Source organism: Equus przewalskii, chromosome 25, assembly GCF_037783145.1.
Source record: "Equus przewalskii isolate Varuska chromosome 25, EquPr2, whole genome shotgun sequence".
Lineage (NCBI taxonomy): Eukaryota > Metazoa > Chordata > Mammalia > Perissodactyla > Equidae > Equus > Equus przewalskii.
This window is the reverse complement of record NC_091855.1, coordinates 43420715-43444149: the sequence shown is the minus strand read 5'-3', so window position 1 is coordinate 43444149 and position 23435 is coordinate 43420715. Positions and strand designations below refer to the sequence as shown.

At 40.1% G+C, this 23435-nt stretch overlaps 1 protein-coding gene across 13 annotated transcripts in view; it reads left to right on the top strand.

Moving 5' to 3' along the window:
* MOK (MOK protein kinase) overlaps positions 1–23435 on the top strand; it is a 64934-nt gene that overhangs the window by 9563 nt on the left and 31936 nt on the right. For 6 of the 13 annotated variants that reach the window (XM_070593319.1, XM_070593314.1, XM_070593309.1 and 3 more), the window contains exon 2: positions 18413–18527. The exons of 2 other annotated variants lie outside the window; for them this stretch is intronic. Coding sequence is in view for 10 of the 11 variants with exons in the window: in XM_070593314.1 (XP_070449415.1) it covers positions 18413–18527 (115 nt within the window). In the remaining variant the exon portion in view is untranslated. Of the gene's footprint in view, positions 1–18412; positions 18528–20697; positions 20772–23435 lie in introns of all 13 variants that reach the window. 5 more of the 13 variants (XM_070593313.1, XM_070593308.1, XM_070593316.1 and 2 more) reach the window with 1 other exon arrangement.

Here is a 23435-nt window from a genome sequence, read left to right as displayed (position 1 = left end):
GGAGATATGACGGCATGATGTTATGTGGTGTCCTAGAAAGAGGATATTAAGTAAAAACTAAGGAAATCTGAACAAAGTGTGGACTTTAGTTAATAATAATGTACCAGTATTGGTTCATTAATTGTGACAAATATACAATACTATTTAAGATGTTAATAATAAGGGAAACTGGGTGTGGGGTATATGGGAATTCTCCATACTATCTTCACAGGTTTTCTGTAAATCTAAAACTATTCTAAAATTAAAAGTTTATTTAAAAAAATGGTGCCTGACATAGGGTAGGTGTCCAACAATGTTGGCTATGATCACCTAGCTTGGTTTTGTTTGTTTTGTAGGTTTACTGGGACCTGGTCATAGTTAAGGCTGAATTCACCATGTGCATAGTTTCTTGGCATGTAATTAGGAAAAACATATTCTGAAAGATAGTTTGCTTGGAGGGATATGAAACTTTTAGAAGGTAATTAAGAAGCCTCCTTCTGGCCGCTTTATCCTTCTTATCCTTTTAATTCACTGTTGCATTTATATGGATGGTCTGACCTGGGAAAGGAGGTAACTTAAGGGACAGGAGATCTCTCTTCATATGTTGGAAAAACCCAACATTTAAAGATGGAGATGAATAAAAAAGGGTTGGTTGATAAAAAAGGGTTGGTTGCCAGTTAGTCAATAGTAATAATTTTGTGATTCAGTTGTCAGCGAAGATCCCCCTGCAGTATGTGTCCAGGGGGCTATAGGAATATTAGATTACAAGGCATGTGACTTGGTATTTCCTCTTTGAATCATTTGTTGAGTATGTACAGGGGACAAAAGAGAACAATTTGGGCAGATTGTAGACCTGCCTTTAAGGGACTTAATGGCATTATGGGGAGAGGGTGTAAAGTAGAGTGAGCAGTTTTGTAACAGAGGACACAGGTGCATTCAGAAGGAGGAAAGACATCTGCTTTACGGCCTACCAGTTCGGTCCTGGGAGGTTAGAATCTAAAGCACCACGTACTCGATATGATACACCATGTACTCATTAATTTGTCCTTTAATATTATCTAAACGCAAATCTGGCTCTCCTTCCCTCCCTCCGTCTCTTTCATAAGAAAAGGACCTAAAATTAGGGGCATGGGGACATACTCTAAGTCCTCAAGGCGAGGGATTATGTTTTATTGATCTTTGTATCTACAGTGCATGGCACAGTACCTGATGCATAGCTGTGCTAATAAATCTTTATTGACATCCACAATGATTTAGTCATACTACCAGGGATGTTTAATTAATTTAGGCTGAAGTGTAGCATAAATTGCATTGGGAGGGGTCCCAAGACCACCCCTAGGTTCCATGATTCACGTGGAGGACTCACAGGACTCAGGATATAGTTGTACTCATGGCTATGGTTTCCTACAGTGAGAGGATACGGAGAAAAATCAGCAAAGGAAAAAGGAACATGGGGCAAAGTCTAGAGGAAACAAGGTACAAGCTTCCAAGAGTCCTCTCCCAGTAGGGTCACACAGGACTCACTTTATTCCTCCAAATTCCTCCACAATTCCACAAATTGTGACAACACGTGTGAAATGTTTTCTATCAGGGAAGCTCATTAGAGACTCAGTGCCCAGGGCTTTTATTGGGAGCTGATAATATAGGCACCCTCTGCCCAGCACGTATAAAAATTCCAGACTCCCAGAAGGAAAGCAGATTCACCATAAACCACATTGCTCGCACGAACAGTTTAGGCACAATGAGCCACTCTTATCATTTAAGGAAGATGGGAGCTCTCCTGAAATTCCAGTTCCCAGATGGCAGCCAAGGGCCAGCCTTGCCAGCAGACCTTTCTAAGGAGAGCCATTGTAGACTTGCCATGTGACCTCTTCTGTACAGTAATAGACTGTGTCTCCTTTGAGGGGAATTTCTGGGCGTTCCAGTGTAGCCCCTCCAACAGAAGGGAAAGATTTGGTGTTATGTTAGCAAGCAGCAGCTATTCCTTGACTAGTAAGAGTTAGGTTAGGTAGGTCAGGATGAGGTCTTCCAGAAGGCAGAAGGATGTATTGCTCAGTAAACATATCAGGCTGGTTGAATTTTCCCACAAAGCTTCAAGTTTGGAGGCTCCTAAAGAAATTTGTCAAAATTGTCTAAAAGGTTCCAAACTGGACAAATTATTGGTAAGTTGCTGGGCCTGTATTTTGGTCGGTTTGCTTGAAGAAGCTTCTCCGGAGATAGATGCAAGAATCTTTCTTGTCTCGTTCCAGGACTGAGTGGGTAGGTTCCCCGTTTTAGAGAGGCTCCGGGGTTTAACCTGTGGTTGTCAAACATGCTATGGCTTCCATTTTTGTCAGAAGGGATCTGACACCTCTATCCTGAAGACTCCATTGGGGCTGCCCCTGCCTTACGTTAGCCAGCTTCTCTTAAAGATTTTTTATTTTTTCCTTTTTCTCCCCAAAGCCCCCCGGTACATAGTTGTATATTCTTCGTTGTGGGTCCTTCTAGTTGTGGCATGTGGGACACTGCCTCAGCGTGGTTTGATGAGCAGTGTCATGTCCGCGCCCAGGATTCGAACCAACGAAACACTGGGCCGCCTGCAGCGGAGTGCGCGAACTTAACCACTTGGTCACGGGGCCAGCCCCTAGCCAGCTTCTCTTAGAAGGCAAGTGGGAAGAACTGTAAAACTGGCAGAATAGTTTTGAAATCCTGTCTTGCTGGATGCTAGATCAGTTCTTTTTCTTTTTAAAGACTTTTTTTTTTTCAAAGGTTGGCACCTGGGCTAACAACTATTGCCAATCTTTTTTTTTTTTTCTGCTTTATCTCCCCAACCCCCCCCCCCCGCCCCCCCCCCGTACACAGTTGTATATCGTAGTTGCAGGTCCTTCTAGTTGTGGGATGTGGGATGCCGCCTCAACGTAGCCTGACGAGCAGTGCCGTGTCGGCGCTCAGCATCTGAGCCCTGGGCCGCCGCAGCGGAGCACACTAATATAACCACTTGGCCATGGAGCCGGCCCCTAGATTGGTTTTTTAAAATTATTTTTTATTCAGGGAAGACTGGAGTCAGAGGGATTCTAGTAGCTTAGTTTAAAGATCTTCACTTTGGGCATCCAGAGCAGCTCTGGGGACGTTAACTCGTCTACTTCAAAGACACGTCTGGTTATACACCGCACACCCCTCCCGTGTGCTCCTCTGTGCCCTGGAGACTCACCGCACATTTCGGGGAAAGGCGCCGAGGAATTCTGCAGTCAGACACGTTTCTCTATATTTAACCATGCATTTCCCAAATTTATTTTCTCATGGAACCCTCTTTCATGGAATACCCATTAGGTTGGGGGGCTCCCCAGTTCCAGTGTTGTGTGGAACTCAATTTGGAAAATGCTGGTGTGGAGATTCAGCACCCTCAGGTAGTTCTCCTTGCTGATGGTCTGCAGAGAAGCCCTTCCTGGTATGAGAGCCCACCTTTCCTCCCTCACAACACAGGCCAGTCATGAGACTTGGCTTCTGTCACAGTCTTTGCTGCAGACTGTGGCCTTCGGTGCACAGACTTCCTTATGTATGAATGGAATGATCTTAATACTGAAGTAATAGTATCCCACTGCTCCAAGCTTTCTTTGTTTTTGCTGTTGTTTTCCGTTGGTTTGTTTCTCTTTCCTGGTATAATGTATTTTATCTCCAACTCTTGTAAGTTGCCAAGACCAGGTAATGTTACTGTTGGGGCTGGTAGTCCTTCTCAGAGCGTTTTCATCTGAGATAAAGGAGCTATCTGAAAAATAAGATGGAGACCTATTTCAGGGAACCAGAAGAGGCGCTTTGGAGCTAACCACGGGAAAAGACATCTAGTCTCCCTGTTAAGGGGACTTTTGAGGAATATAAGTGACCCCTAAACTTTGGTTCTCATTCAAGAGAATTGTCTTAGTCTGTTTCAGTTGTAAGGACCAGCAAGTCTCATTACACTTCACAAGTTGGAGGTGTATTATAAAAATCAATTAAGGATGAGCTTAAGAACAGGAAAGTCTAGAACAGGAAGAACTGGGCCTTTTAGGAACTGGGACCATATATATATTTTTAATTTTAATTTTAATTTTTTGAGTAAGATTAGCCTTGAGCTAACATCCACCACCCATCCTCCTCTTTTTCCTGAGGAAGATTGGCCCTGACCTAACATTCGTGCTGATCTTCCTCCATTTTTTTATATGTGGGATGCTTGCCACAGCATGGCTTGATAAGTGGTGCATAGGTCTGCACCTGGGATCCAAACTGGCGAACCCCAGGCCACCGAAGCAGAGTGTGTGAACTTAGCCACTGCGCCACCGGGCCGGCCCCTGGAGCCATTTTGAAAGCAGTTCTTTTGGACCTCAGTAGTTGGAATCTGTGGACGTGACAGTTGTGCCATTAATATGATTTCTCAGTCTGTTTTTGTTTGTGCCTTTCCCTGAATATACAATTTACTGTATATCTTTTCTGTTCCTCGTACTTTCTGCTTATTCTAACTATAGCTTGTTTTTCCCCCCAACTTTTAAAAATTGGAGTATAACATACATACAGAAATCTGCACAAATTATACATGTACAGGTTGGTGCAGTTTCATAAAGTGAACATGTCCTTGTAACCTGCTCCCAGATCAAGAAACAGCATTACCAGTATCCAAGAAGTCCTCTTTCGCCCATTTCAGTCACCCCGCCGCCCAAGGGTAACCACTGTTCTAACTTCTAACACCACAAATTTATTTGTTTTAATAGCTTGATTGAGGTACAATTTACTTACTGTAAAGTTCACGCATTTAAAATATACAGTTAAATGACTTCAGGTATTTTTACTGAGTTGTGCAGCCATCTTCATAAGCTGTTAAAACATTTTCGTCATCCGCAAAAGAAACCTGTACCATTAACAGTCATTCCCCATTTCACCCACACCTCACCAACCCTAGACAACCACTAATCTACTTTCTGTGTCTATGGATTTGCCTATTTTGGATGTTTCATATAAATGGCCTTTTGTGCCTGGCTCCTTTTACTTAGCATAATGTTTTCAAGGTTCATCCATGTTGTAGCATGTGTCAGAATGTCATTCCTTTCTATGGCTGAATAATATTCCATTGTATGGATATATCCTATTTTATTTATCCATTCATTAGCTGATGGACATTTGGGTTGTTTCCACCTTTCGCTATTATAAATAATGCTTCTGTGAACATTTGCCTACAGGTTTTTTTGTTTGGACATATGTTTTTATTTGTCTTGGGTATACACCTAGGAGTGGAATTGCTGGGTAATAAGGTAATTCTGTTTAATATACTGAAAAGCTGCCAAACTGTTCTCCACAGTGGCTGCACCACTTTACATTTCTGCCAGCGATGTATGAGGGTTCCAGTTTCTCCACATCCTCACTAACACTTGTTGTTATCTATCTTTTTGATTCTAGTCATTCTAGTAGGTGTTAAGTGGTATCTTATATTTTTGTTATTTTTAATTTTCTTGCAAATTGTTTTTATTTCATAGATTGCCATTTGCTTTAAGATAAAATTTATATAAAAATAAATGCTTAGTTTTTAATTTAGTAATCTATTTTCCTTAAAAGACCCATGAGGAAACTATCCCTCACTCCTTAAATTGTTTTTAGTTAATTACTTTAAAAAAATAAATAATACAGAGAGTGCTGTCAGCGTCAGCATCGTCGTGGAGTGAACTCTTCCCTCAGACTCTTACCCCAAGATACAATGAGAAGAACATTCATAAACCAACAGTGGACATTCACACAACACAATAGACATCTGAGAGATCCACACAGCCATACGTCTGAAAGTGGAGGTGCTGGACCCCCTGGGAGGAAGTGGAAGGAGGTAAGGGGATCTCCTCTCCCTCCCTAGCAGTAGTCTAGGATGTGGGACTGCACACAGCTCTGAGAAAAGAGGGGAGAGGAGCAGCTCTCCCTGAAAATGCCTTCACTCTCCAAGTTCCCTCACAGCCCATGAAGAAGCTCCATACAGAGGAGGATAAGCTGTTGCAGGGGTGTCTTCATCAAGCCAGCACCCCAGGAGGGCAGATAGTGAGGGCAGAGCAAGAACACCCCCAGGAACCCACACTCTAAAGAAATTGTCCATCCTCCCTCCCTCTCCCAGCCTGGTGCTCCAGCTCGGCCAGTCGCCCAGAGCACCTGCACATACCTTAGAAAAGCAGCAGCTGCAAGTTGGCAATCGCAGATGAGCCCTGTCAGGATAGATTCCAAAGGACAGGCACAGACGCCAGGGATCACAGCAGGCTCAGAATACACAGCTCCTGACCCTCCCCAGTGGCAGCAGGTGGAATCTTCGACCAGATACTATCACTATGCAAGGGCACAAATCCACCCCATCAAATAGTATGAAGAAATATGTTAATACTCCAGACCAGAAGGAAATGACAAGCACTGAGAAATCAATCCTGAAGGCACAGAAATTTACAATCTAAATGACAAAGAATTCAAAATAGCTATCAGAAAAAAACCTCAATGAGTTACAAGAAAATTCAGATAGACAGTTTCATGAAATCAGGAAGAAAATGAATGAACAGAGGCAATTCTTCACAAGAGATTGAAATTATAAAGAAAAGCCAATCAGAAATGTTGGAGATGAAAAACATGATGAATGAGATAAAGAAAAATCTGGAGTCCTTGAATAACAGTGCTGATATAATGGAGGACAGAATTAGCAATATGGAGGACAGAAATATCTAAAAGCTTCAGGTGGGAGAGAGAGGACTAAGACTAAAAAGAAAAAAAGAAATTCTCCGAGAAATATCTGATTCAATTAGGAAATGCACCATAAGGATTATAGATAGTCCAGAGGGAGAATGGGGCAGAAAGCTTGTTCAAAGAAATAATAGCTGAGAACTTCCCAAACCTGGGGAAGGAGCTGGAAATACAAGTAAAAGAAGCTAATAGAATTCTTAATTATGTCTATGTAAAAAGACATTCTCCAAGGCATATAGTAGTAAAACTGGCAGAAGTCAATGACAAAGAAAAAATATTAAGGGCAGCAAGACAAAAGAAAATAACTTAGAAAGGAACCCCTATCAGGCTTTCATCAGATTTCTCAGCAGAAACCTTTTAGGCTAGGAGAGAGTGGAATGATATAGTCAAAATTCTTAAAGACAAAAACTTTCAGCCAAGAACACTCTGTCAGGCAAAAATATGCTTCAGATATGATGGAGAAATAAAGACTTTCCACCTAAACAAAAGCTGAGGGAGTTCATCACCACAAGACCCCCCTGCCTCCTACAAGAAATGATCAAGAAGGCCTTCTTAGGGGCCAGCCTGGTGGCATCATGGTTAAATTCACATGCTCTGCTTCAGTGCCCCAGGGTTTGTGGGTTTGGATCCTGGGCACAGACCTACACACCGCTCATCAAGCCACGCTGTAGCGGCATCTCACATACAAAAAATAGAGGAAGATTGGCACAGCTGTTAGCTCAGGGCCAATCTTCCTCCTCCAATAAAATAAAACAAAAAAGAAGGCCCTCATACCTGGAAAAAAAAAAAAAGAGAAAGGTTTTACAGAGTCCTGAGCAAGGAGATAAATAGGCAGACAAAATCAGAAAATTGCAGCTCTCTATCGGAACAGGTTAGCAAACACTTAATTATAACATTAAAGATAAAGGGCAGGCATACATCAAAAATAACTGTAATCTCGTCATTTTAAGTATAAACTCACAAGATGGAATAATTTGTGACAGCAATAACTTAGAAGGAGAAGAGGAAAGTGATAGAATCATCGCTTAGACTGAGGAAATAAGAGGCTATCAGAAAATGGACTATCTCATCTATGAGATTTTTTATACAAACCTCATGGTAACCACTAAACAAATAATCAGAGACACAAATGATAAATAAGGAGAAAACTGAGAAAAACATGATAGACAACTACCAAACTGAATTGGCAGTCCAAAATACATGGGATGAGAAACAGGGGAATACAGAACAACCAGAAAACAAGTGATAGAATGGCAACAGTAGGCCCTGATACATCAGTAATCATTCTGAATGTAAATGGATTGAATTCTCCAATCCAGAGACATAGAATGGCGAGGTGGATTAAAAAACAAGACCCAACAACTTGGTGCTCCAGGAAACACATCTGAGCTCTAAAGTCAAACACAGGCTCAGAGTGAAGACTTGGAAGATGATACTCCAAGCTAATAGCAAACAAAAGAAAGCAGGTGTTGTCATACTTATATCAGACAAAGTAGACTTCAGGATAAAACAGGCAATGAGAGACAAAGAGGGGCAGTAGATAATGATAAAAGGGACACTCCACCAAAAGGACATAACACTTATAAATATTTATGCAACCAACACAGGAGCATCTAAGTACATAAAGCAACTATTAACAGACCTAAAAGATATTCACAACACCGCAATAATGGTAGGGGACCTTAACACACCACTTACATCAATGGATCATCTAGACAGAAAGTCAACAAGGAAACCATGGAATTAAATGAAAAACTAGACCAGATGGACTTAATAGATATATATAGAACATTCTATCCACAAACATCAGAATACACATTCTTCTCAAGTGCATATGGAACATTCTCAAGGACAGACCATATTGAAACAAGGCAAGCCTCAATAAGTTTAAGAGGATTGAAATCATCTCAAGCATCTTATGGAACCATACCGCTATGAAACTAGAAATCAACTACAAGAAAAAAGCTGGGAAAGTGACAAATATGTGGAGACTAAACAGCACGCTACTGAGCAACCAATGGATCATTAAAGAAATTAAAGGAGAAGTCAAAAAATATCTGGAGACAAGTGAAAATGAAAATAGACCATACCAACTCATATGGGATGCAGCATAAGCGGTCCTAAGAGGGAAATTCATAGCAATACAGGCCTACCTTAGTAAACAAGAAAAATCTCAAATAAGCAATCTTAAAGTACACCTGACAGAATTAGAAAAAGAAGAACAAACAAAGCCCAAAATCAGCATAAGGAGAGAAATAATAAAAATTAGAGCAGAAATAAATGAAATTGAAACATCAACAACAACAAAAAAACAGTAGAAAGGATCAGTGAAACTAAGAGCTAGTTCTTTGAGAAGATGACAAAGTTGACAAACCCTTAGCCAGACTCAGTAAGAAAAAAAGAGAGAAGGCTCAAATAAATAAAATTAGAAATGAAAGAGGAAGGGCTGGCCCCGTGGCTGAGTGGTTACGTTTGCGTGCTCTGCTTCAGTGGCCAAGGATTTCACTGGTTTGGATCCTGGGTGCATACATGGCACTGCTCATCAGGCCATGCTGAGGCGGCATCCCATGTGCCACAAGTAGAAGGACCCACAACTAGAATATACAACTGTGTACTGGGGGATTTGGGGAGAAAAAGCAGAAAAAAAAAAGATTGGTAACAGTTGTTAGCTCAGGTGCCAATCTTTAAAAAAAAAAGAAAAAGAAAGAGAAATGAAAGAAGAGAAATCACAACGGATACCACAGAAGTACAAAGGATTATCAGAGAATACTATGAAAAACTATATGCCGACAAATTGGACAATCAAGAAAAAATGGATGAATTCTTAGACTCGTACAACCTCCCAAAATTGAATCAAGAAGAAATAGAGAATCTGAATAGACCGATCACAAGTAAAGAAATTGAAACAGTAATTAAAGACCTCTCCAAAAATAAAGTCCAGCACCAGATGGCTTCTCTGGAGAATTCTACCAAACATTCAAAGAAAATTTAATACCTATCCTTCTCAACCTATTCCAAAAAGTCGAAGAAGATGGAACACTTCCTAATACATTTTACAAGGCCAATATCACTCTGACCCCAAAGCCAGACAAGGACAACACAAAGAAGGAAAATTACAGGCCAATATTGCTGATGAACATAGATGCAAAAATCCTCAACAAAATATCAGCAAACCAAATACAGCATTACATTAAAAGGATCATATACCATGATCAAGTGAGATTTATACCAGGGTCTCCCGCAGGGGTGGTTCAACATCTGCAAATCAGTCAGTGTGATACACCACATTAACAAAATGATGAATAAAAACCACATGATCATCTCAATAGATGCAGAGAAAGCATTTGACAAGATCCAACATCCATTTATGATAAAAAAAAAACTCTCAATAAAAAGGGTATAGAAGGAAATTGCCTCAACGTAATAAAGGCTGTATATGACAAACCCACAGCCAACATCATACTCAACAGGGAAAAACTGAAAGCCTTCCCTCTGAGAACAGGGACAAGACAAAGGTGTCCACTCTCACCACTCTTTTTTTTTTTTCCGAGGAAGATCAACCCTGAGCCAACTGCTGCCAATCCTCCTCTTTTTGCTGAGGAAGACTGGCTCTGAGCTAACATCCATGCCCATCCTTCTCCGCTTTACACGTGGATACCTAACACAGCATGACGTGCCAAGCAGTGCCATGTCCATACCTGGGATCCGAACCGGGGAACCCTGGGCCACCAAAGCGGAATGTGTGCACTTAACCACTGTGCCACCAGGCCGGTCCACCCATACTGTCACCACTGTTATTCAACATAGTACTGGAGGTTTTGGCCAGAGCAATTAGGCAAGAAAAAAGAAATAAAAGGTATCCAAATTGGCAAGAAAGAAGTGAAACTCTCGCTGTTTGCAGATGACATAATTTTATTAATAGAAGACCCTAAAGAATCCATTGGAAAACTACTAGAAATAATCAACAACTACAGCAAAGTTGCCAGGTATGAAATCAACTTACAAAAATCAGTTGCATTTCTATACTCTAATAATGAACTAACAGAAAGAGAACTCAAGAATACAAAACCATTTACAATCACAAGAAAAAGAATAAAATATCCAGGAATAAATTTAACCAAGGAGGTGAAAGACCTATACAATGAAACTATAAGACATTATTGAAAGAAATGATGATGACCTAAGGAAATGGAAAGATATTCCATGCACATGGATTGGAAGAATAAACATAGTTAAAATGTCCATACTACCTAAGGCAATCTACAGATTCAGTGTAATCCCAATCAGAATCCCAGTGCCATTCTTCACGGAAATAGAACAAAGAATCCTAAAATTCATATGGGGCGACCAAAGACCCCGAATAGCTAAAGCAATCCTGAAAAAAAAAGAAGAAAGCTGGAGGCATCACAATCCCTGACTTCAAATTATACTGCATAGCTGTAGTAATCAAACAGCATAGTACTGGTACAAAAACAGACACACATATCAATGGAACAGAGTTGAAAGCCCAGAAATAAAACCACACATCTACAGACAGCTAATCTTCGACATAGGAGCTAAGAACATACAAGGGAGAAAGGAAAGCCTCTTCAACAAACGGTATTGGAAAAACTAGACAGCCACATGTGAAAGAATGAAAGTAGACCATTATCTTACACCATCCACAAAAATTAACTCAAATGGATTAACGACTTAAAGGTAAGACGTGAAACCATAAAACTCCCAGAAGAAAATATATGAAGTATATTTTTGACGTTGATCGTAGCAGCATATTTTCAAGTACCATGTCTGACCAGGCAAGAGAAACAATAGAAAAAATAAACAGATGGGACTATATCAAACTAGAAAGCTTCTGCACGGCAAAGGAAACCATCAAGACAAAAAGACAACCTAACAATTGGGAGAAGATATTTGCAATCCATGTATCTGATAAGGAGTTAATATCCAAAATATACAAAGCACTCATACATCTCAATAACAAAAAACCTAACAACCCAATTGAAAAATGGGTAAAAGATCTGAACAGACATTTCTCCAAAGAAGATACACAGATGGCCAACAGGCACATGAAAAGATGTTCAACATCATTTGCTATCAGGGAAATGCAAATCAAAACTACAATGAGATATCACCTCACTCCCGTTAGAGTGGCTATAATTAACAAGACAGGAAACAGTAAGTGTTGGAGAGGATGTAGAGAGAAGGGAGCCCTTATACACTGCTGGTGGGAGTGCAAACTGGCACAGCCACTATGGAAAACAGTATGGAGATTCCTCAAAAAGTTAAGAATAGATCTACCATATGATCCACCTGTTCTGCTGGGTTTTTTCCCAAAGAAAATGAAAACACGAATGCATAAAGATATGTACACCCCTATGTTCATCACAGCATTATTCACAATAGCCAAGAATTAGAAGCAACCTAGGTGCCCATCAAGGGAGGAATGGATAAAGAAGATGTGGCATATATACACAATGGAATACTACTCAGCCATAAGAAACGATGAAATCTGACCATTAATGACAACATGGATGGACTTTGAGGGTATTATGCTAAGTGAAATAAGTCAGAGGGAGAAATTCAGATTCTGCATGATCTCACTCATAAATAGAAGATAAAAACAATGACAACCAAACGCATAGAAACAGATTGGATTGATGGTTACCAGAGGGGAATGGGGGAGGAGGGAGGGCAAGAGGGGTGATTAGGCACATGTGTGAGGTGATGGATGGTAAGTAGTCTTTGGGTGGTGAACATGATGTAATCTACATAGAAATCAAAATATATAACGATCGATGTATACCTGAAATTCATATAGTGTTATAAACCAATGTTACCACAATAAAAAAAAAATCAGTGAGACTTGTACACCCCTATGTTCACTGCAGCATTATTCACAATAGCCAAGACATGGAAGCAACCCAAGTGCCCATCAGCTGATGAATGGATAACGAAGATGTGGTGTATATATACAGTGGAATACTACTCAGCCATAAAAAAGACAAAATCCTCCTATTTGCAACAACATGGATGAACCTTGAGGGTATTGTGTTAAGCGAAATAAACCAGACAAAGACAAATACCATATGATTTTACTCACATGGGGAAGATAAACAAACACATGGACAAAGCAAACGGTTTAGTGTTTACCAGAGGGGAAGGGGGTTGTGGGGTGGGTATAAGGGGTAAAGGGACACATTTATATGGTCACTGAAAAATAATAATATGTAACTGAAATTTTACAATGTTATAAACTATTATGACCTCAATGAAATAAATAATATATATATACACAAAGCGTAACACAAAAAAAAGCACAGATGGAAATATAGTAAAAAGTGAGTCTCCCTTCTATCCTGTCCCCCAGCCATCTAGGTCTCCTCTCCTAAAGTCACCACTGTTGGCACTTTCTTGTGTTTCTTCTACTTCCTTCTTTGTATATATGAGCTAACATGTGTGAATGTGTGTGCTAGTTTTCATTACTGCTGTAATACAGTTGTCGCAAACTCAGTGACGTAAAAGAACACAAATTTATTATCTTACAGTTTGGAGGTCAGACGTCCAAAGTGAGTCTCACTGGGCTAAAGTTTAGTTGCTGTCAGGGCCGCATTCCTTCTGGACAGTCTAGGGGAGAATTTGTTTCTGTGCCTTTTCCAGCTTCTAGAGGCCGCCTGCATTTCTTGACTTGTAGCCTCTTCTTCCATCTTGAAAGCCAGCAGTGTCATCTTCAGTCTCCCTCTGACTCTTGTCTTCTCTGCTTCCCTCTGCCACTTACAAGGACCCTGTGACTGCATTGGCCCCATCTGATAAGTCCAGGATCGTCTCCTTATTTTAAGGTCGGCTTATTAGTAGGCTTAGAAATTCCCTCTGCAGCCTAACATGTTCACAGGTTCCAGGGGTTAGGACATGGACGTTGTTGGGGACACACATTATTCTGTCTGACACCATGTGGGTACTTTTTTTTCTACAAATGTTATTTGCGTAGTTTACACACTGTTCTTTAATTTGTCTTTTTCATTTAATAATATATCTTGAAAAGTTATTCCCTGTCAGAAGCTATCGATCTCCCTTATTCTTTTTTATCTGCTATATTATATTCCTTTGTATGGCTTTTTCATCATTTATTTAACCATTTGAGTATTTCTTATGCTAGAATTTTAAATTTTTATGTAGTCGAATATATCTATCTTTTCTGAGTGACTTCTTACACTGTTATGCTTAGGAAGTCTTTTTCCTTTAATTAAAAAATTAATGTTTTGCTTAGATTAAAAAAAAATCAGTTACGTTAAATGTTAGTTTCCTAGGGCTGCCGCAGCCAATTACCACAAATTTGGTGGCGTAATACGGCAGAAGTATGTTCTCTCACAGTTCTGGAGGCTGGAAGCCTGAAATCAAGGCGTCGGCGGCTGTGCTTCCTCTCAAGGTTCGAGGGGAAGCTCCCTCCTGCCTCTTGCAGCTTCTAGAGGCCCAGGCGTCCTTGACGTATGGCTGCATCCCTCCAGTCTCTGCCTGTCTTCACACAGCCTCCTCTTCTCTATCTGTGTCTGTCTGTGGTAAAAACATATGACATGAGCTCCACCCTGTTTTTAAAATTTTAAGTGTACGTTATATATATGTAAATATGTTAAATGTAAAAATTTATATAATTTTTATGTTAAATATAAATATATGTAAATATATTAAATATATAAATATTAACATATAAATGTACAGTATTAACTATACGCATTGTTTTACAGTAGATTTCTAGAACTCTTTCATCTTGTATGACTGAAATGCTGTACCTGTTGAATAACAACTCCCCATTTCCCCTTCTCTCCAGCCTCTAGCTGCCACTGTTCTCCTTTCTCTGTGTGTCTCTTATAAGGACACTTGTCACTGGCTTTAGGGCCCACCGGGGTAGTCGAGGATGTTCTCATTTCACGATCCTTAATTATACTTGCAAAGACCTTATTTCCAAACAAGGTCACATTCACAGGTTCTAGGGGTTAGTTTGAGGACATAGCTTTTTGGGAGCCACCATTCATTCCACTGCATGTTCTCAGTGCTTTTTATCTTCCTTCCCAGAAATCATCTTTGGAAATTAATTTTTGTGAGAAGTTTTAACAATTATTTCTTTCTTTCATTGTCTTCAGGAGTTGTTGCGCATCTACATTATGCACGGCAGTTATAGGTTCCTGTTTCCTTCTGTGGCAATGACTAGAGTATGGTAGTGGTATATGGTATTTGGAATGGTGATAGCGTGGTTAAATGCTGTTTGGGGGGAAAAGTGTTTTTTCCAATTTCTACAAATATGTAATTATAAATAGGATTTTCTCATTTTGCATGCCTGAAGTTAAGATCCTTGAAAATGTATGCTGAAATTGACTATTTTGAGTAAAATTGAAAAGTGGCATTGAAATCTATATTACCTATATGTGAATATTTATGGGTGAGAATAATACCATACCACATACCCTGTCTTAGTAAAGCTGGTTAATATGTGTATTAACACTATAATGAACTGTTGGGAGAGGCAGTTTGCCGTGGGCCCTGAGTTTCCCTGTGTGTTCCTGCTGAGTGTGCCAGATTCAAGGCTTTATCCATCTTGTTGGCTGCTTGTTCAAAAAGCGCTAGGCCATTGGCCCTGGGTTCTTCTTTTGCAGAGCAATCTATTGCATGTGCTGGTGTCATCTGGGTCCACCCTGTGACCCTCACGGGACTTTGGGGCAAGGGGAACAAAGGCATACATGCAGATGTCATACACCTTGCTGTGCCATGAGTAATAAAGTTCTTTATCTTTGACCCAAGAGGCTGTCTTCTGCCAGTGTCCGTGAAACAGTAGCAGGCTAATTTAGTAACTTACAAGTAGGATAAAATCTCAAATATAAATATATGGGGAAAAATTGTGTGTAAATTGAATTTGGGTAACTAAAGTTCCTGAATGTTTATTGAGTAGCTGATTTTTAATGTGCAGTCTTACAAATATAAATTCTCAAAAGTCTATTCTATTTGTTTTATAGATTATGATATTTATATTATCAGGTATAGTAGTGAGGGTAATGCTTACTAGGTGCTGTAATGTATAAACCCCCACATCTCAGGGGCTTTACACAAGAAAAGTATTTTTCTTGTTCATGTAAAGTCCTATGTGAGCGTTCCTGGTTGGGAATCTTTCAGGGTGGCTTTTTCACCATCTTTGTCTCATGGTTCCCAAGGTCTAGGGAGTCATTTCTGTTCTGGCTATTCTTAAGGAAGGTATGAATATGGAGGATCACACATAGGAGGTTTTGTTTTTGCTTTTTTTGCTGGGAAAGATTCACCCTGAGCTAACATCTATTGCCAATTTTCCTATTTTTTTTCCCTCCCCAAAGCCCCAGTAGGTGGTTGTGTATCCTAGTTATATGTCGTTCTAGTTCTTCCGTGTGAGCCGCAGCCACAGCATGGCAACTGACAGATGGGTGGTGTGGTTCCGTGCCTGGGAAGCAAACCCTGGCTGCCGAAGCAGTGAGAGCACTGAACTTTAACCACTAGGCCATCAGGGCTAGCTCTTGTTTTTGCTTCTTTTATTTTAACTTCTGATTATGGAAAATTTCAAGCATACCAGAAGTAGAGAAAATAATATAGTGAACCCTCATGCATCCATCACCTAGTTTCAACAGTGATAAATGTTTTGCTGTTTTTCCCCCTACCACTTTTTTTTTCTGGAGTCTTTACCTTTTATTATTACTTTTTAATAAAATAATACTCTCATTATGGAAAATATTTAACTTAGAAAAAGAGACACCTGTAACCTTACCCCTCAGAGAAAGCCACTAATTGGGTGTGTGGTGTTGTCTTTAATGACATTATTTTTGAGGATCTATCCATCTGTGTCTTTCTTTTAAATATATTCAATATATCCCATTATATGAATAAACCATACTTAATTTATCCACTTCCCTGTTGGGGGGCATTTAGGTTATTAGTTTTTCTCTATTAAATAATGTTGTACTAGCATTCTCATATCATATATACTTGAGCAAGTATTTTTTACAGGATAATTTCTAGGATTGGAATTGCTGGGTCAAGGTGAATGTATGTCTTAAAGATTTAGTAGGTGTAGTGTCAAATTGCCCTCCAAAATGACTATACCAATTTATACTTTCAGCAGTAGTGAATGAGAATTATAGGAGTATTTTAAAATAAATCCCAAACATTGTGTCATTTCACCTGGAAATACTTCAGTATTTCTTGCTCATAGATAAGGACTTTTTTCATTTTTAAACTTATCGTTTCTGGGGCTGGCCCCATGGCAGAGTGGTTAAGTTTATGTGCTCCACTTCAGCGGCCTGGAGTTCACCAGTTTGGATCCTGGGTGTGGACCTATGCACTGCTCACCAAGCCATGCTGTGGCAGCATCCCACAAGAAGAAATAGAATGACCTGCAACTAGGATATACAACTATGTCCTGGGGCTTTGGGGAGAAAAAAAAAAGAGGAAGATTGGCAACAAACGTTAGCTCAGGGCCAATCTTCCTCACCAAAAAGCATACCTTAAAAAAAATAATAAATAAACTTATCATTTCTAAAAAGCATTGTCACTTCTAGAAAAAACAGTGCCTTTTTAACTATTTAGCTTTTTAGCTTAATACCTGCCTTCCTGTAATCTTGGTGCCAGGCTGAGCCATTCATTTAACTCAGAAGTCTCACAGACTGCTTTCTGTAGAGATTTTGTTAGTCTGGTTCTCCTCTTATTTGGGCTGCAGAAGCTTTTCCAACCCAGTGAGACTTTTGCTTTCTAGACTTTTCTCATTCCTTCCATTTCTGCTTGAAAAGTAGCAGTTCTCTCCTGAGCTCAGTTTTGTCTTGAAATATCTTGCTAAGGCAGTCAGTAGTCGTCAGCACGCTCCGTTATTCTGACTCTTCCCACCCCCTTCCCCAGGCCAGCAGGCTCAGCAGACACTTGGTCTGTGAAAGGCAGCAGTTACTGCAGGCAGCCTTTTATGGTTGGCCATCTGTTGTCAGGATACACCAGGCTCTCCAGCCTGCTCTCTGCCGCCTGACTGCACTTTTTAGGTTTTTGTTACCCAGAGCACCCCACTTCAAGATACTCGTTTCTGTATCTGTCATGGTTTGGTCAGGAAAACAGAAACTACTCTAGGTATTTCGAGCAGGAAGGGATTTAACATAGTGAATTAGAGGCTTATGAAACCATTGTCTGTGCTGGGGGTCATGGTGGTGGCAGCAAAGGCAAGGAAAGCTGCTGTTAGCCTTCAGGTAACCAGGAAATGCAAGAACTGCAGGCGACTGCTGTAGATCAGCTGGGCCCGCTGTAGGACCACAGAGGGTGATTTTCAGGAGGAAGTTCTGAGGCTGCTGGCACATCAGATCTGTCGGTGTGACCTGGTGCCAAAGCCCATACTAGGGCTGCTCCTGCTAGAGCAATCCCAGCTGGCCTCCGTTGCTCTTCTGCTTTCCAAATCTCGTAGGGTAGCTGAGCCTCTCATCCCGGCCAAGATTCTGGTCATGCGGTTCTCTGCTTTATGAAGATGAGCATAGACTGGGAGGAAATGATGCTCGTTGCCAACACACAACCCCACTTCTCTTAAAATGAGGGGAGCATTGAACCTTAGAAAGAAAGGAGAAACACTCCTCAATATATTGCTGTTGGATTATCTTACAGATAAAAATGTTTGCTGTCTGGAAATGAGTACAAAATATATACGTAAATAAAATTTTATTTTTATAATTGTTTTTGTTTATAGACTATAAAGCAGTTGGCAAAATAGGAGAGGGAACGTTTTCTGAAGTTATGAAGGTGCAGAGCCTGAGAGATGGAAACTACTATGCGTGTAAACAAATGAAACAGCACTTTGAAAGGTAGGCACTCAGAGACGTGTTTAAGAGTAAATAAAGTACAGGTTTAAATCAATAAGGGCAACTTAACCTTAGTGGGAAAATTGTATTCATGTAATAATATGTGAGATTTTTTTGGGCAGTGAGGATTATGGGCCAATTTTATGTTTATCATGCTGGATTTTATTCATGTCCAAGTTTACTGTCATACCAATGATTAATGGTTACAAAGTTAAATTATAAAAGTATACCTCACTTTAAATAGTCTATATGTTCCTAAAAGTTGTGTGTATGTTGGGCTTTTATAAATGAAACCTTAGTTTAAATATATTAGAGGTCCTTGTGATTTAATTAATTGTGAATCAATTAATGTATTTAAAAATAATTTCCAAATACGGTTGCAGAAATTTATCCCCTGGGAGTGATGAGTTGCCGTGTGTGGAGAGGGGAACTAGAGAGTTCTGGATTAGTCCCTTTGAGGACTGCTGTGGCTTTTTCCCTCAGAGCAGCCTCTGAGTCTTCGAGTTTGCAGGTTCTTAACATATATCACACTAAAGACTCAAAAACCAGATGTGATTAGGAAACTCTATCAGAATAATGAAGTAAATGCTGGTTTTATTACAACTGTTAAACTTTTCAATTAAGAGATTTGAAGCTCAGCTATTTTTTTTAATATCAAAGGAATTGAAGTCTATAAATATCTAAAGCAAATTTTTGAGAAATGAGATCACCCTCCCCACCCACACATTGATGCAGAACCTTCTGAAATGTTTTGGGATATAAACCTTGATTTCAAACTCAATATGAAAGAATTGTTTCTCACGTCAGAAAGGAGTATAGGACAGTTAATGGTGTCAAAGAGTATGGAGAAAAGTAATTTCATCCTCATGACATCCCCACAGGACAGTTGTAATCGTTTCTCTTTTGTACATGAGGACAGGTGCTTAGAGATGTGAAATAACTTGGCAATTCTCATTCTAGGCCACTAGGTGGGCAGAGCCAGATTTGAATCCAGATTTCACTGAGCCAGAATCCTTGTTCTTCATCACCCAAAGCATGCGGTCATTTACGTGTCACTGCCAAGACTCTGAAGTTACTGGGTCTTCTGCTTTTCCTCTATTCTGTCCCTTCTTCGTCTGTATTCTGCATTCTCTGTGTTTCTTTATCTCCCCCCCCCCACTCCATCTTTACCTTTAAACTGCTCAATGATAGAGAATTTGATGCACAGTGTACTGATTATCCCATATCTAAAGAGCAGACTTCCTTAAAAAGCCACCTTTGAGAAACCCACCACAAACTCAGAGTAGCTAAGAAAGGCCTTTGAGCAGCAGGATGTGATGCGTTTGCACCTTAACACAGGACCGGAATCCCTATTGGGTCCCTTACTCAAATTCAGGGGTAGATGTACTTATAGACACCAGGACTTGCCAGCTGTTATTTTGGGAAAGAGCTGAACACAAAAAGTGGACTAGGGGCTGGCCCAGTGGAGCAGCAGTTAAGGGCGCACGTTCAGCTTCAGTGACCTGGGGTTCGCCATTTCAGATCCCGAGTGTGGACATGGCACTGCTTGGCAAGCCATGCTGTGGTAGGCGTCCCACATATAAAGTAGAAGAAGATGGGCACAGATGTTAGCTCAGGGCTAACCTTCCTCAAAAAAAAGAGCAAGAAAGAAAAGGTGGACTAGATGAATAGCCTTCAGACTTCAACTTCGGAGGTCGTTGCTATGTCAGAATTAATGCACAGGCATGTTCACTCTCTTGAGCCAGCCATCAAGGATGGATCACACTTAGTCACAGATGTGCGTTCAAGAAGGTAGAGATAGCTGTACCACATTTTAGAAACATTTCCCTCAAAGAAGATTAGAATGTTTTAAGGGGCAATCATTTGAGGGTCAAGGAACACTCAATTTATCTGGAGAAGTACCTTATGTAACCTCAGTCCCTCAGGAGAATGTAGTGTTATCTAAGGGACGTGGTTTCCTAGTGGCGATGTGCATCCTGAACCACCACTACCAGGTCCCAACACACCAAAAGTGCACACCTTGTGCATCCGAGCTTTGGCTTCCTGGTCATGAGGTGCTTGAGGTCTGACCGAGGAGATGAATATAAGGTAGCTAGCAAGGAGGGGTGCACGGTAAACGTTCAATAGATGGTAGCCTTTGTTAATGTATGTGTAATCATTTGTTGTATTTCAGAAACAATTCATGCTGTTTGCCTTAACTTCAAAAATGATTAATTTGAACACATATTTTTCTTTTAAAAATTCACAGTAAGTAAAAATTTTTAAGAAAATACCACTGGATCAGTATTATTACTTTACCTTTTTTTTTTTAAAGTTTGTGGGTGGGATGATCAGCGGGCTTTAGTCTCTGTTGTATAAATCACAATTGCACATATTGGCCTTACTTAAAAGGAAGTCTGCTTACTCTGGTATTTTGTGACTGTTTGATGTACGGAGTCACTGATAGAGTCTTGAGCTTAGTTTTGACATGTATCTGCTAGGCTGTGTAATCCAAACCCAAGGGGAATTGGACTTTGGGTTTCTTCTTATGAGTTCTTATTGCTCTTGATATGTATGTTCAAAACTATAGGAGACTGTAATCCCATACTGTCGTTAATTATTTAATAATTAGTCCAACTCTGGCCCTGGGAGCTCTTTCAGGTTGGCTCTGTGTTTTTTTGGGGTTTTGTTTTAAATTTTTTTTTCTTTTTCTCCCCAAAGCCCCCCGGTACATAGTTGTATATTCTTGGTTGTGGGTCCTTCTAGTTGTGGCATGTGGGACGCTGCCTCAGCGTGGTTTGATGAGCAGTGCCGTGTCCGCGCCCAGGATTCGAACCAACGAAACACTGGGCCGCCTGCAGCGGAGTGCGCGAACTTAACCACTCGGCCACGGGGCCGGCCTCTGGCTCTGTGTTTTTTTGACATGCCCCATTCTTTTTCTTTTCTTAACAGTTCTTTACTTGTTGGCACTACAAGAATCTCTAAGTCTATCTTGTATTCTCCCTGCCCCTAGAATCTTCCATTTCTCTAAGGAGTGGTTCCTTTTATTGGAGAAACGTATTTAGAAAACAAGATCTTGGCACCAGGTGTGCTCATTGCTTCTAGAATGTCACTGCCTCTAGGCCCTCTTAGCAGACAGAGCTCATGTGTATGGACACTTAACCTGTATATACTACACATCTCTCTCTCTCTCTGGCTCTCTTCAATAATGAGTGCATTATTTGGTTATCTGTCTCTATTGAAATGATGAGTGCATCCTGATACAAACAAATGACTGAATGAATAAATAAATTTGGATGAGGGGACAGTTCTTCCTTATAGAAGAATTCCGATTAATCAATATAGAAGGAATGAGAGAAATAGGAAATCATCATTAGAATACCATAGTAATTTCTGCAGGCAAGATAAACTGATGAATGCTAAAATTAGTAGGTGAAACTTTAAAGAGAGCAGGATTTCTGCACAGCCTCAAATGATCTCCCCCCAAATATTTATTAATTACTGTGATGCTTTTAACTTATGTACACAAATTGATATTCCTTCCTCCAGTAGGTAGGGTTTAATTTCCTTCCCTTTGAGTGTGGGCTGGACTTAGTGACTTGCTTCTAAATGATAGAAAATAGAAAGGGAAAGGTAGTAACTTTACAGTGAGAAACCTGGAAGATACCACCTTAACTAAATGATTAAGATTATCACCATCAGTAATAAGACATATTCATATCACGTACCCTCTAATAGAATGGGATGGGAAGGGCATATCACCTCCATGGTATTTTTCCCCAGAGATCGATAATCTCGGTTTAATTATGAGAATACATCAGACAAGCCCAAATTGAGGGGCATTCTACAAAATCCCTGCCCAATACTTCTCAAAACGGTCAAGGTAATGAAAAACAAAGACAGACTACGGAACTGTCACAGAGTGGGGGTGACTAAGGGGACGTGACAACTTAATTACCATGTGGTATTTTTGATCCTGGAAAAGAAAAAGACAGAAATGGAAAGACTGCAGAAATCCAGGTAGTGTGTAGTTTAGTTAATAGAGTTGTACCAGCGTTAACTTCCAGTTTTGATCAATGTTGCATGAGATGTTAACATTAGGGGCAGCTGAGTGAAGGGAACTTTCTGTGCTATTCTTGAAAGTCTTCTCTTAGTTTAAAATAGTTTCAAAATAAAAAGTAGAAAACAAATCAAAACAAAAAATAACCATAGGAGATATGGAATGACTCATATTGCTCATAAGCTTCTTCCGATAAAGGTATTGCTATTATTTCTAATTTATAGGAAGAAATGACTTTATGGTTTCTTCTAGAAAGCAAGCTGGTTTTGGTGTCACCTCTAGGGGTGAGGTTGCTAATTTGTTGGATGTTTATTCACTGTAACTTGATCCACAACTTTAATGCTGTTCTTTGTTTTTGTTTTTGTTTTTTAACTGTGAAAATATTTCTAGCTTTTAGAGTTCTGGAGTATCATCATTTTTAAACAATTTATTTAATCTTACTCACTTGAAGAATAATTTTAGGTTCCTTTAAAAATCCATTTCTGCTCTACCGATCATTGTCTGAGTGAATCCTCAAAGTCACCTTGCAGAGTTGTGTGGGTGGCGTGAGAAACAAGAAGCGGGCAGAGAGGAGTCACACTGAGTCAGGCAGGCAGGAAGAGATTGGTGTTTGCAGCCTCTGACCCCACACCTCCTCAAGTTTTATTTCCACTCCTTTCCTTCTGCTTTTACTGAAATAGAACTTGATAGCTTTTGCAATGATCTTTGCCACCATGAAGTCTAGGTAAGGTAAAATAAACCAATTCATTGTGTCAGGAAGGGTACTTTCAGCTCCTGAGTCGCTCAAACCCTTAGTTTGGGGATAATGAAGTTAGTTACTTGCCCAAGGCTGCAAAATGGCCAAGTCCTTTGGATATCTTTTTTGGTATATC